General features: G+C 41.9%; 2 protein-coding genes across 2 annotated transcripts; both read right to left on the reverse strand.

The window, feature by feature from the left end:
* Window positions 1-2,122: 2,122 nt before the first annotated feature.
* LOC112067957 (probable U3 small nucleolar RNA-associated protein 11) lies at window positions 2,123-4,112 on the reverse strand. The gene is made up of 6 exons (XM_070437415.1): window positions 4,059-4,112; window positions 3,652-3,746; window positions 3,520-3,530; window positions 2,993-3,123; window positions 2,673-2,783; window positions 2,123-2,287 (listed from the first exon to the last, which is right to left on the reverse strand). Exons 1-6 carry the CDS (start codon window positions 4,110-4,112, stop codon window positions 2,210-2,212), a joined length of 480 nt encoding a protein of 159 aa, XP_070293516.1. The 3' UTR covers window positions 2,123-2,209.
* LOC139023723 (probable U3 small nucleolar RNA-associated protein 11) lies at window positions 3,035-5,585 on the reverse strand. Its single transcript, XM_070437401.1, has 6 exons — window positions 5,442-5,585; window positions 5,173-5,234; window positions 4,582-4,650; window positions 4,059-4,181; window positions 3,652-3,746; window positions 3,035-3,123 (listed from the first exon to the last, which is right to left on the reverse strand). The coding sequence occupies exons 1-4, from the start codon at window positions 5,499-5,501 to the stop codon at window positions 4,112-4,114; spliced, it is 261 nt and encodes an 86-aa protein (XP_070293502.1). The 5' UTR covers window positions 5,502-5,585; the 3' UTR covers window positions 3,035-3,123; window positions 3,652-3,746; window positions 4,059-4,111.
* Between the last annotated feature and the right edge of the window lie 7,051 nt (window positions 5,586-12,636).

The raw sequence follows: 12,636 nt of genomic DNA on the forward strand, positions 1-12,636 counted from the left end.
AGTGTGCCTTGAATTCTAAAATAAATCATGACAGTGTCACAGCAAAGCACCTCCACACATGCGGAGACTCATCCTTTCACCTACTCTGCATTCTCACAAGAGAGGCGGCGGGGTTGGAACCAAAAAATCTCAAATTTGGTATTACACCGGTCTACATATCCATTGCTGTGTGTTTCGTTGGCCCAAGCAAGTTCTCTTCTTCTTATTGGTGTATCTGTAGTAGGGGTTTGCTTTGCATCAATTCAACCATGAAGGCACTGGTGCACGCCAGTCTCCTCTGAACAGTTGATGTTAGAGATTGTTCGTTGTTACTGTGAACTCTGTGAATCATTTATTTGGCTGGAATTTCTGAGGCTGGTAACTCAATGAACTTTTCCTTTGCAGCAGAGGTAACTCTGGGTTTTCCATTCCTGTGGCGGTCCTCATGAGAGCCAGTTTCATCATAGCGCTTGATGGTTTTATGACTGCACTTGAATAAACTTGACTGATCTTCATGTCTTAAAGTAATGATGGACTGTCATTTCTCTTTGCCTATTAGATATGTTCTTACACATAACATGGACTTGGTCTTTTTTCCAAATAGGGCTATCTTCTGTATACCAACCCTACCTTGTCACAACACAACTGATTGACTCAAACGCATTAAGGAAAGAAAGATTCCACAACTTAACAAGTGCAGCACATGTTTAAGTGTGAATGCATTCCAGGTGACTACCTCATGAAGCTGGTTGAGAGAATGTCAAGTGTGCAAAGCTGTCATCAAGGCAAAGGGTGGCTACTTTGAAGAACCTAAAATATATTTTGATTTGTTTAACACTTTTTTGGTTWCTACATGATTCCATGTGTTATTTTATAGTTATGTCTTCACTATTATTCTACAATGTAGTACATTTTAAAAAATAAAGAAAAACCCTGGAATGATTAAGTGCGTCCAAACTTTRGACTGGTACTGTATATCAATGWCAATTCTGATTAGTCTTATGTTATGTAGATCATAATTGGTCTTRAAACGARGCAAAGAAAATACTAACTACACTATAACGTTCTTGAATTGAGCAGTCCTGAGCGGCGAGAGCAAGTTAAGCACAACTGTACTTACTTCAAATCTTCCATCTAGACCCTCTGCCAAAATAAAGGAAACACCWAAATAAAGTGTCTTAATAGGGCGTTGGGATACCATGCTCCAGAACAGCTTCAGCACACCTCGTCATAGATTCTACAAGTGCCTGGAATTCTATTGGAGGGATGCGACACCATTCTTCAACAAGAATTTCTATAATTTTGTGTTTTGGTGATGTAGAGCACCGTCTCAGGCGCCGCTCCAGAATCTCCCATAAGTGTTCAARTGGGTTGAGAACGGGTGACAGACGGCCATGGCATATGGGTTACATAGTGTTCATGTTCTTCAAACCATTCAGTGACCACTTGTGCACGGGGGCATTGTCAGCCTATGGCGGCATAGCCATGGTAGCCAAAATAATGCCCAGAATAATGGCGTGCCGAGTATTTTTATACATGACCTTAAGAATGATGGGATGTTAATTGCTCAATAAAATCAGGAACCACACCTGTGTGAAAGCACCAGCTTTCCATATACTTCGTATCCTTTATATTTACTCAAGTGTTTCCATTATTTTGGCAGTTACCTGTACATTGATGAAGTACACTAGTGCCATCTACTGGTAGTATAACTGAACAGCATGAGATTGATAAATACTCATATGAACCTAAAAAAAAGACATTTGGCATAGACATATACAATATTGAGGCTTAGAAATTTGTCTCAAAACAATTTATTCATACAATAAAACTTATATCCTTTGATAAATATGTACAAAAACTKATTGCTGCAACCATAGAGATCAATCTATGTCTCCAACAACAATTGAGAGGTTATTCCCTGACCATTTCACTAGTCCATATCCACATGAATTGCAATAGGAAAACCAAAGTTCRCATTACATTTACATTTTTACATTTAAGTCATTTAGCAGACGCTCTTATCCAGAGCGACTTACAAATTGGAAAGTTCATACATATTCATCCTGGTCCCCCCGTGGGGAATGAACCCACAACCCTGGCGTTGCAAGCGCCATGCTCTACCAACTGAGCCACACGGGACCACTGTCCGATGGAGACCGAATGGTGATTGTATAACAGGCCACAGAAATGTCTGGTTGATGATGCGTTTCCTGTTCAAAGAGGTTTCTCATCGCTTCCTCTTAGCTTCAAACTTGTAGACGGCAGAGGCATTGACCGTCTCTTTGCTCACCTTCACGTTCTTATCCTGGACAGAGAGGAGACACCATAGAGATGGTAATACTGTTGAACATTCTATTGTTTAGTGTGTCACCGTATTCTGGGGGAGACACACAAGCACAACGAGGATCAAAGAAACCTCCTCTATAGTTAACAAGCAGGCTGTTCTTTCTAGAAGTAGATGCCCCCTTTGGGACAGTGGATAGAATTGGATGAATTAGAACAGAACCCAATTGAAAAGCCTAGAATTAAGCACAACTTGTCCACCAGAGGGYYGAAATGTACCTTTGGCTTTGCTAACATGTGACACGCRTAGAAATACCCCATCGATACAAAATCCATGTCTTCCCAACCACCGTCTTAAGCATTACGAATCATTAAGCTTCTACGGCTTGCAGTCATCCCCTACTCACGTGTAGGTCTTTGCGGGTCTGGATCTTCTGGCCAATGACAAACATCTTCTTCTCCCGGTCAATCCGCTGGGACAAGATCTTATACTGGTGCTTCCTCTGTCTGGCCAACTTCTGCAGAGAGGAAAACAAACAAAAACATCAATACATGTAACAGAGAAATACTCTGTAGGGAGTTGAATAACCACACCATCATCATTTATGCTAACAAAGGCCTTGAATGAAAGACTGGAATGGTCTAAAATGTGCAAACRCTACCCACCCCGGTGCCCTGGGTGAGCTAAAACGAATGTACCCATTGCTGAGGGACAGTCCTGACTGACCTTTATACTGAGAGGCTCCACGGCACCCTGGATGGTGTTGCTCTCCAGCGTATGGAGGGTGGGCCGGTTGTACACTCTGTCCACCAGCTCAGGAGCTGTATCCAGGTGGCTGGCCAAGTCAAAGTCTGCTACTGTGGTGGAACACAAAACCAGGAGAAATCAGGGCTCTGTCAGTTTCAGATGGTCGTTAAAAACAATCTTCAGTTAAAAGAAAGATTCACCCACTTTGAATGTTCTATCATATTTGTGCATCTCTGTGAGATGTTATATCGATTCCCAAGGTCATTTCATGTTTTCATGTGTATCTGAGCTATTTGCCATTCAAGCAGGCAGAGATACAGCCGCTGGATCAGACATTTTTCCTTTAACTATTCATAAAGCGTCTCAGATTGAGAGTGCTGATCTAGGATCAGTTTGGCTTTTTACATTGTAATGAATTACATTACAAGGACAGGGGGACCTGATCCTAGATCGGCTCTCCTATTCTTAGACGCTTTATGAATATGGGCCCTAATACCTTGGTGTACAAGAAGAATGTCTGTATGCATGACAAAAGTGYGAGTTAATGGCCTTCTGTATGACATATCCAATGCAATACTACAAAATAACACTGCGCAGTGTGCATATACTTTGGTGTTTGTATTAATGTATTCCTCTACCTTTTTTGCTTCGAGTCCACGTCGAAGGTGTGCCCGTTTTCCTGTTTGCCGTCAGCGTCCAGGAGATGGAGTTCCGATTTCAACCTCTCAATGTTCTGAAGGCAATTCAAAACACTTAAGCCGGCACTTTCACCACTGTATACCACCATTGACAACTTCAGTGACTGAACTGAGTGAGTACAAGAAAGCCACAGTCTGCATGTTGCACCCCACGGGATCAATTGTTGTTCAATTGCTTTTCATAGGCTCTTAAATGGTGCTGACTGGCATAGATTCCCTCACAATTTCACACTGTACATATTCACAGGCCATTAATTTATCTATTCATACAGCTAAAAGGAAATGAGGTCATTCAAGAACATAAGGAACCGTTTATTCCAGTTTACAAGGCACCAGTGAGCTCTTACCTTGCCCTCAGCCACTCTCTTCATCTCCACATATCTGATATCCTGCYTCCTCATCACCTTCCTCTGTTCCTCTGTATTCTCCTCTTCTGTTCCTTTAGCCTTATTCGACACATGCACTCCATCCTTTCAGAACACAAGYGGACCAGAGATGAGAGGGGATTTTATTATCAGACTGCAGAAATGGCACAACCATTAATAAATCATGTTTTGGATGGAAGCAAGGATGAAATATGGACATGGTAAAACAGTCAAACATGAAATGACCATATATAGGCTAGCTATTGTATTAGCCCGAGTGTCAGTCTGTTTGTGCCATCATGCCAACTGATTATCACGCTTGACAATAAGCAATAGAGTTGGCAAGTGCACAAAAYGATCTGGGACCTGGCTACTCTTGTATAACCTGGTCCCAGACCTGTGCGGTCTTACTCCATTGTGTTTGGCTTGACAATGACCAGAGGAGTTGACAAGACAGCACAGACCTGGGGCCAGGCTAAGTAACATCCCCTGAGTGATGACTTACTCATCAGGGTTCTTGTCCAAGGCTTTTTTACACAAAGCAGCAAGGGTGTTCTGTTTCTTGTGGTAGTCACTGAAAATATCCAAACAAAAGGGTATAAGATCAGCAACCAAATCACATCTGTACATGGACCACACATAGTTAGCTGTGTAGCACATGTGACAGTTCAGCAAAYGTGAATATGGGGTGGGTATAATTTGTGTAACTTTCCAACAGGACTCTGTTCCAAAAACTTTGTAAATAACAAAGTTGCCAACAAACAACACATATAAAGTTGTATAGCGGCCGAATAAGATACCGGGTAGGGAGCGGGCTATTTCATATTTTTTTCACTCACCACGTTTATTCCGAAAAATGTCTGTCCTCACTCTGGTAGCCTATGGACAAACATTAAGAATAAGCTACGTGGTGAGTTGATGCCTATTCGGCAGCTAGTTAGCTAGGTGAATTGATCGTGCTACTTTGTATGCGTTGTTTGTTAGCATCCTTGTACTTTACAAAGTTTTTGGAACAGATTCCTGTTGGAACGTTACACAAATTATACCCACCCGTGAATAAGTGTTAATAGAATATCCATGAATTAGATTGACTTACTCTGCACGAAGTTTGTAATCTTTCTTCTTTTCAAGATGTCCCAGATGTTTTCGAAAACCAGGCTGTGGCACAAAATGAAACAGATTATTAGTTAGTTAACGTTAGTTATTACAGTAGGCAACAGGAACCAAATGCACATTGTCGTTAGCAGCATAATGCTACATGTCAACAACCACCAATCACACCAGTCAATACTTTACACATTGGTAGCTAAACAAACAATAGCATTGCTTCATGGAAAGCTAACGTAACAACTATCTCATCCTTACCTGGGATCTTTCTTTGTGATTTTTTTGTTGGGACTTCAATGCCTTTCTAAACGATGACATATTGACAATTTTCAAAGTAAAAAATCAATCAACTGTCTGGCTACTACAAAGCCAAGATGCAAATGCCTCAAAATGCTTCCTTCATAAAACACGTGAGTATACAGGAAGCGCTACTTCACTTTTCAGTTAAGAAGATTCGCTATTTCTTCTCTCCGCCGGCTACCATATGTAGCACAAATCAACCCAATGATATCATGGTGAGCTCTCTTGATGTTATGGTGGGTGAAATTAGTGATGACGGAATATTAATATATGTTTAGAATTTCCGTTAGTGTCATTATTCATATCAACAAAATACACAACATCAAACTTTTGTTGACATTATCAGATGTGGTTGTTGCAATATTCGCAATTAAACAGCAGGTGACAATGTTGCACACATTTTGACAATTACCCAGGCACTCCTGCCCTGATGTTGAAGGTACTATGTGATAGGTATTTGGGTATGATGATGAGTCAGGCTCCTCCTGTACGTGTCATCTTTCTGATAATGAATGTCCTAATAAAGATGATATAACTAACCCCTTGGTCCTAAGGCCTACTTTCTAGTATTCAGCAGAATATGCACACTAAACTGAGGGGCTTAAAATATATATTATAATGCTATTATGCGTGTATATTGTTATTAATGTCATTTTTCCACGTGAATTTAAAAAGTAGCTTTAACTTCCGTTGATGTGAGGATAATCAAATAAAAATCAGGGATAAGACAACCAAATAAGCCATTCAGCCCAGTAAATCCTTAAAGTTTTATTGTGTTGAAAGTTTTACATCAAATGTTTGACTGTGGCTTTAAAATATAAACTTTGMCAATCTTTCTTCAAGCAGACCAAGGCAGATGCCAACATCCTGCTACAGAGACACTAAGCACACATCACCACATTAGCTTTATATGGACTTTTTAAGCATCCAACACTGGGATTGTCCTGTCTGGTCTGTTCTGTTTCATGCTGCACAATGCCAGGCTTGGAACAAGGAAGAGCTCCATAACAAACCCAGATCACTGCACTAGTCAGTTTATATGTCTTGGCCGCAGMTTTGATGCTCCAAATTACTTTGGTCACTGTAATGAAGGCCTGCCTTTGCCAAAGAAGTTGTTTAACACTAACATATAATATGTTTGTGTTTTTCCAACATGAGTTCTTTATGTTTCCTGCTGGGGTCCAGACCCACATTATGATTCATATCCAAATCAATGGTTTCAAATAACCTCAGTGARAAATGCCTTTGTTGATGGACACCTGAGTAGATCTGTCTCCTCCCATTTTTACTCTCACGTTCCCCTGGCCATGTTTCCGTTTATGATGTGGGAAACATGGGAAAATAGGTAATATACAGTATCAGTCAAAAGTTTGGCCACACCTACTCATTCAAGTGTTTTTTCTTTATTTGTACTATTTCCTACATTGTGGATTAATAGTACTGACATCTTTGCACACTCTTGGCATTCTCTCAACCAGCTTCATGAGGAATGCTTTTCCAACACTCTTGAAGGAGATCCCACATATGCTGAGCACTTGTTGGCTGCCTTTCCTTCACTCTGTGGTCCAACTCATCCCAAACAATCTCAATTGGGTTGAGGTTGGGTGATTGTGGAGGCCAGGTCATCTGATGCAGCACCATCATTCTCCTTCTTGGTCAAGTAGTCCTTACACATCCTGGAGGTGTGTTGGGTCATTGTCCTGTTGAAAAACAAATGATAGTCCCACTAAGCGCAAACAAGATGGGATGGCGTATCGCTGCAGAATGCTGTGGTAGCCATGCTGGTTAAGTATGCCTTGAATTCTAAATAAATCACTGACAGTGTCACCAGCAAAGCACCCCCACACCATTGCACCTCCTCCTCCATGCATCATGGTGGGAACCACACATGCAGAGATCATCAAATTTGGACTCATCAGACCAAAGGACAGATTTCCACTGGTTTAATGTCGATTGCTCGTGTCTCTTGGCCCAAACAAGTCTCTTCTTGATAGTTGTATTTTAGTAATGATTTCTTTGCAGAAATTCAACCARGAAGGCCTGATTTACGCAGTCTCCTCTGAACAGTTGATTTTGAGATGTGTCTGTTACTTGAACTCTGTGAAGCATTTATTTGGGCTGCAATCTGAGGTGCAGTTAACTCTAATGAACTTATCTTCTGCAGCAGAGGTAACTCTGGGTCTTCCTTTCCTGTGGTGGTCCTTTTCCGGATTGACTGACTTTCATGTCRTAAAGTAATGATGGACTGTCGTTTTTCTTTGCTTATTTGAGCTGTTCTTGCTGTAATATGGACTTGGTCTTTTACCAAATAGGGCTATCTTCTGTATAMTACCCCTACCTTGTCATAACACCAGTGATTGGCTCAAAAGAAATTRCYCAAATTAACGTTTAACAAGGCACACCTGTTAATTGAAATGCATTCCAGGTGACTACCTCATGAAGCCGGTTGAGAGAATGCCAAGAATGTGCAAAGCTGTCATTAAAGCAAAGGGTGGCTACTTTGAAGAATCTCAAATGTAAAATATATTTTGATTTGTTTAACACTTTTTTGGTTACTACATGATTCCATATGTGTTATTTGATAGTTTTGATGTCTTCACTATTATTCTTCCATGTAGAAAATAGTACAAATAAAGAAAAACCCTTGAATGAGTAGGTTTGTCCAAACTTTTGACTGGTACTTTATGTCAAAACATGTGGGGCCACAGTGCATGAACCAGAACCATGTCGGAAATTACACACTCCCCATCTCTCTAGCACAAAAATAGTTATTTTTCATACATTCCATATACTGTCACGTGCATCGAAAGCATMCTCTTCTCCTCAGTGACGTGGTTTCATGGCCACAGCATTCCATGGAGAGGATAAGGGGGTCACAACACCTCCTTGGGGAACACCGCTCTCTCTTGCTCCACTTCCTGATACAATAATCCAAGGAGAGACCAGGCAAAGCCACAGTGGCACCAGGTCCCTAATCCCTAATCTCACGTAAACTCTCGCTTTGGGAATGCTGTGGAAAAAGCTCAAGAAGGAAGAGGGATATTGCACTATTCCACAAACCATTTTTTTTTCTGGGTCGCACTCTCCGTGCTCTGTTCCCAATGACCACAAAAAATGTGTTTAATATGTGTAAGATTTGCCCAGCGAGCAGAATATTCTGCGGGTGATGAAGAAACCTCTGAATMGGTTCAGTGTTTCCACATTATGTCACCCACTTGTTTTTCATTTTCATCTCTAATGACCCTACTGTTAGGGGTCCGCCTCGGGGCCACTGTGATATACTAGCCCACTAACATGAGTCTAATTACCAAAACACAGACAGCACTTCAGGATTTACGGGTTAAATAATGTCTGTGTAGATTCTGACTAATCAGCACTTATTGTAAGAGCTAAATAGTAGAATGAAGATTGTGAGTCATAACAAGTCGATCCTYGAGTGGGAGGACAAGAGCATTCGCCAACGGTCAGGGATTTCGGAATACCCTTATGGTGGCAGATCTATGTCCTGTTTGATTTTTAATATGACCCTGTAAAAATAACAGCAGTGACATAAGCATGCTGGACAGTGGCTGAGTTCAGGACTCTGGTCCTGTCTCCGCTGGCCCTGACCATTGCAGGGCCTTTTTTTACAGCAGGCCGACCCCGTCAGAAAGGTCCTTGAAAGGAGTTCCTCAGTGTGGTCCCAGATCTGTTTGTGCTGTCTTGCGGGCTCCATTGTCACGCCAATGACCATAGAATTTGGCAAACAACCCAAACAGATCTGGGACCAGGTTAGGAGTTTAACATTTTAGTCCCCCAACCAAGACCACKYTATTTTCCCAGTGCAATTACATTAAGTTTCTATGAGGAGACCCAGCCTCTAAGACATATAGTGCGAGACGTAGCATTCTTCCTGTCTTTTCTCCCCGTCTCCCCCTCTGTTCCTCGAGAGCCAGCAACAGTGAGTGCACCCCTGAACGTGATTCCCACCCTCACTCTCCGACCGCAAAATTCCTATAACACGTAAATCGTCTACAATTAACTGTTAAGTCTGCTGCTTAATTTCTCTGCTTGAGGTTGTGGTCTATATTAGTGGATTACCTGTTTTATTATGGAGCCTCAGAGTGAGGTAGAGTGGGTGGTGGATGCTGTAAGTCTCCAAAATATGTCTGCAATCCTGAGGTTAAGACAGTTCATCTCAGGCTTCAGCTCAAGCAGCTGTGAGCTCTAGGCCTGGGGTTTTCTTATTGTCTTCTACTTATGCATAGCCCTACATTTAATTTTTGGACAAGCAACCAATTGGATATTGCGTTTGGACAAGCAACCACCACTTCTTTGACGTGGTCAAATATATGTGGTCTTAGATGTGGTGTATAGATAGCTACTCTAGCCTATGGTGACCCATTATGGCTAACTCTCTTGGCAGATGAGACAACACCCTTCAGAAATTAACACAAAATTTTTTGTGACGTTTTGTTTGGCACATTACATGACAGTCACCTGGCTGAACTCATAACAGGTCATACCAGGTCGGCATTTCGAACCGCATCTAAATCTGATTCTAAATTGAATCTAAAACTCTAACTCTACATCAAAGGTCAAAATGTGTCCTGACAGTACTGGAAAATTGGCACTCGTGTTATTTTTTCTGTGACGGTTCTCAACCCGACACCCCACACACACACAAACACGACAGGCTGGGTGCAGAACAGGGTCAGCCGCAAAGCAACACCCCTGGAGCAGTTTGGGGGATAATGCCTTGCTCAAGGGCACAATGGCTGTACAATTGGTGGTACCTGAGATAAATGCCAACCTCCGATTGCCAATTTACTCCATATTTTTCCCATCAGCACTGGTAACCCCCCCCCCCCATCAGGAAATTATATCTCTAGAGTCATAGGGCTTCAATTAACCTCTGTGCTTGTTTTCCAAAATTGAGACAGAGAGTTGTTCTGTGTTGGGGTATAATATGGATCTCAACATCTCTAGGAAGAAGATCACTTTTTCCCTGTGTGAATAGAGCGGCTTCTATTCTCTAATTTGTTGTGCAGGACTGACAAGCTTCCACTTCGGTGTGTAAAATAAGCATTTATAATTAGGGGAGTGAGGTGTTGAGAGGTCCTGACAGTATCAGAGACCACACTCTTCCAATTGTCTTGCCTTTGAACCGTGAAGACTGAGGAGTCTCACATGTCTTAGGAAACATGTGAAGAATCCTTGTTCGTCAACCCTCATCCTTATAAGAAATGAGGCACAATAGTTCTTTCCATAAGGTTTTGCAACCCATGATGCAGGTTGCAAAATATGAATAGGATTTCTAATATGGTGTACATCGCATACGTGTCTTCTTTACCACATTAAATACATTACACTGAATCTAACAGTAACATAATCCAAATCAAATCAAATTGTATTAGTTACATGCGCCGAATACAACAGGTATAGACTTTACAGTGAAATGCTTACAAGCCCCTAACCGACAGTGCAGTTCCAAAAAAATATGGATAAGAATAAGAGATAAAAGTAACAAGTAATTAAAGAGGAGCAGTAAAAAATAACAATATATACAGGGGGGTGCCAGTACAGAGTCAATGTGTGGGGGCACCGGTTAGTTGAGGTAGTATCTACATGTAGGTAGAGTTAATTAAAGTGACTATGCATAGATGACAACAGAGAGTGGCAGTGGTGTGGAGAGGGGAGGAAGGGGTGGCAATGTGAATAGTCTGGGTTGATATTTGACTAGATGTTCAGAAGTCTTATGGGTTGGGGGGTAGAAGCTGTTTAGAAGCCTCTTGGACCCAGACTTGGCGCTTGCCGTGTGGTAGCTGAGAGAACAGTCTATGACTAGGGTGGCTGGAGTCTTTGACAATTTTCAGGGCCTTCCTCTGACACCACCTGGTATAGAGGTCCTGGATAGCAGGAAGCTTGGCCCCAGTGATGTACTGGGCCGTTCACACTACCCTCTGTAGTGCCTTGCGGTCGGAGGCCGAGCAGTTGCCATACCAGGCAGTGATGCAACCAGTCAGGATGCTCTCGATGGTGCAGCTGTAGAACCTTTTGCGGATCTGAGGACCCATGCCAAATCTTTTCAGTCTCCTGAGCGGGAATAGGTTTTGTCGTTCCCACTTCACAACTGTCATGGTGTGCTTGGACCATGTTAGTTTGTTGGGGATGTGGACACCAAGGAACTTGAAGCTCTCAACCTGCTCCACTGCAGCCCCGTCGATGAGAATGGGGCATGCTCGGTCCTCTTTTTCCTGTAGTCCACAATCATACACACTCTTGCTTCAATGTCAAGACCATATCCACCCAGTTACTTTTCCCAACTACACAATCTTGTTTTCCATTTATGTACATTGATGATTTCGAGGCAGCACTCAAAACCCTTTCTTTTTAAAGTTGCTTTTAAGAATAATCAAAGCAGTGCTCAAAACTATTTCCTCATTCCTTTTTTTATTAATATTTGAAAACATTGATTTATTTTATCACATCCATCTTTTTCTTGACCAAGTCCTCAGTGAACTGGTACTGTTGGCACCCAGTTGGCACTCATGCCTAGTTATGTAAAGAGGGTTTGGGCTGAGTGCAGAAGCACATGAAATGGTGATCTGCTAGAGCTAGCCTAGGCACTTGTCTCCGTGTAGTCTAAATAAAATGTGACGATCAAAACACACCTGTTCAGACCAGAACAATACCATGGTGTTGGGTGATGCATGTGTCAACATCATGTTCTACAGGCTCAGCACAGCCTGCTGATGAAACACTTGGATTAACCTCTCCACTACTCCAGGGAGTGTATAAAAAAAGCTTATAGAAGTGCTGATCTAGGATCAGGTACCTTCATTTCCTTATAATCTTATTCATTATTATCTAAATGGCCAAACTGATCCTAGATCAGCACTTCTACTCAGAGACACGTTTTGCATACCGACCCAGATCTCAGGTGAGTATTTAATTGCTACTCCAAGGACATACAGCTGTTGACATTTATATTGAGAACGCTCCCTCTTGTTGACTCATATAGTCAAGATGAGACAAATGGAAAAAAGAGGAGAACAGAAGACGAAGCGAAACAGGAAGTGAGATAATTACCCATATTGGGGCAAAGTGCGCCGGATAGATCATGCCTGAGTTAAGAGAAAGAACAACTGTGCAGTTTTGGGAAAATAAGAGA

Source organism: Salvelinus sp. IW2-2015, linkage group LG35, assembly GCF_002910315.2.
Source record: "Salvelinus sp. IW2-2015 linkage group LG35, ASM291031v2, whole genome shotgun sequence".
In the NCBI taxonomy this organism is placed as follows: domain Eukaryota; kingdom Metazoa; phylum Chordata; class Actinopteri; order Salmoniformes; family Salmonidae; genus Salvelinus; species Salvelinus sp. IW2-2015.

Bases quoted from the DNA above. Each gene is read 5' to 3' on its own strand.
- LOC139023723 (XM_070437401.1), bottom strand. From the start codon at position 5,501: ATGTCATCGTTTAGAAAGGCATTGAAGTCCCAACAAAAAAATCACAAA. The intron at 5,235-5,441 runs GTAAGGATGAGA...TTTGTGCCACAG, and splicing joins ATCACAAAGAAAGATCCCAG to CCTGGTTTTCGAAAACATCT. The intron at 4,651-5,172 runs GTAAGTCAATCT...GGATATTTTCAG, and splicing joins GATTACAAACTTCGTGCAGA to TGACTACCACAAGAAACAGA.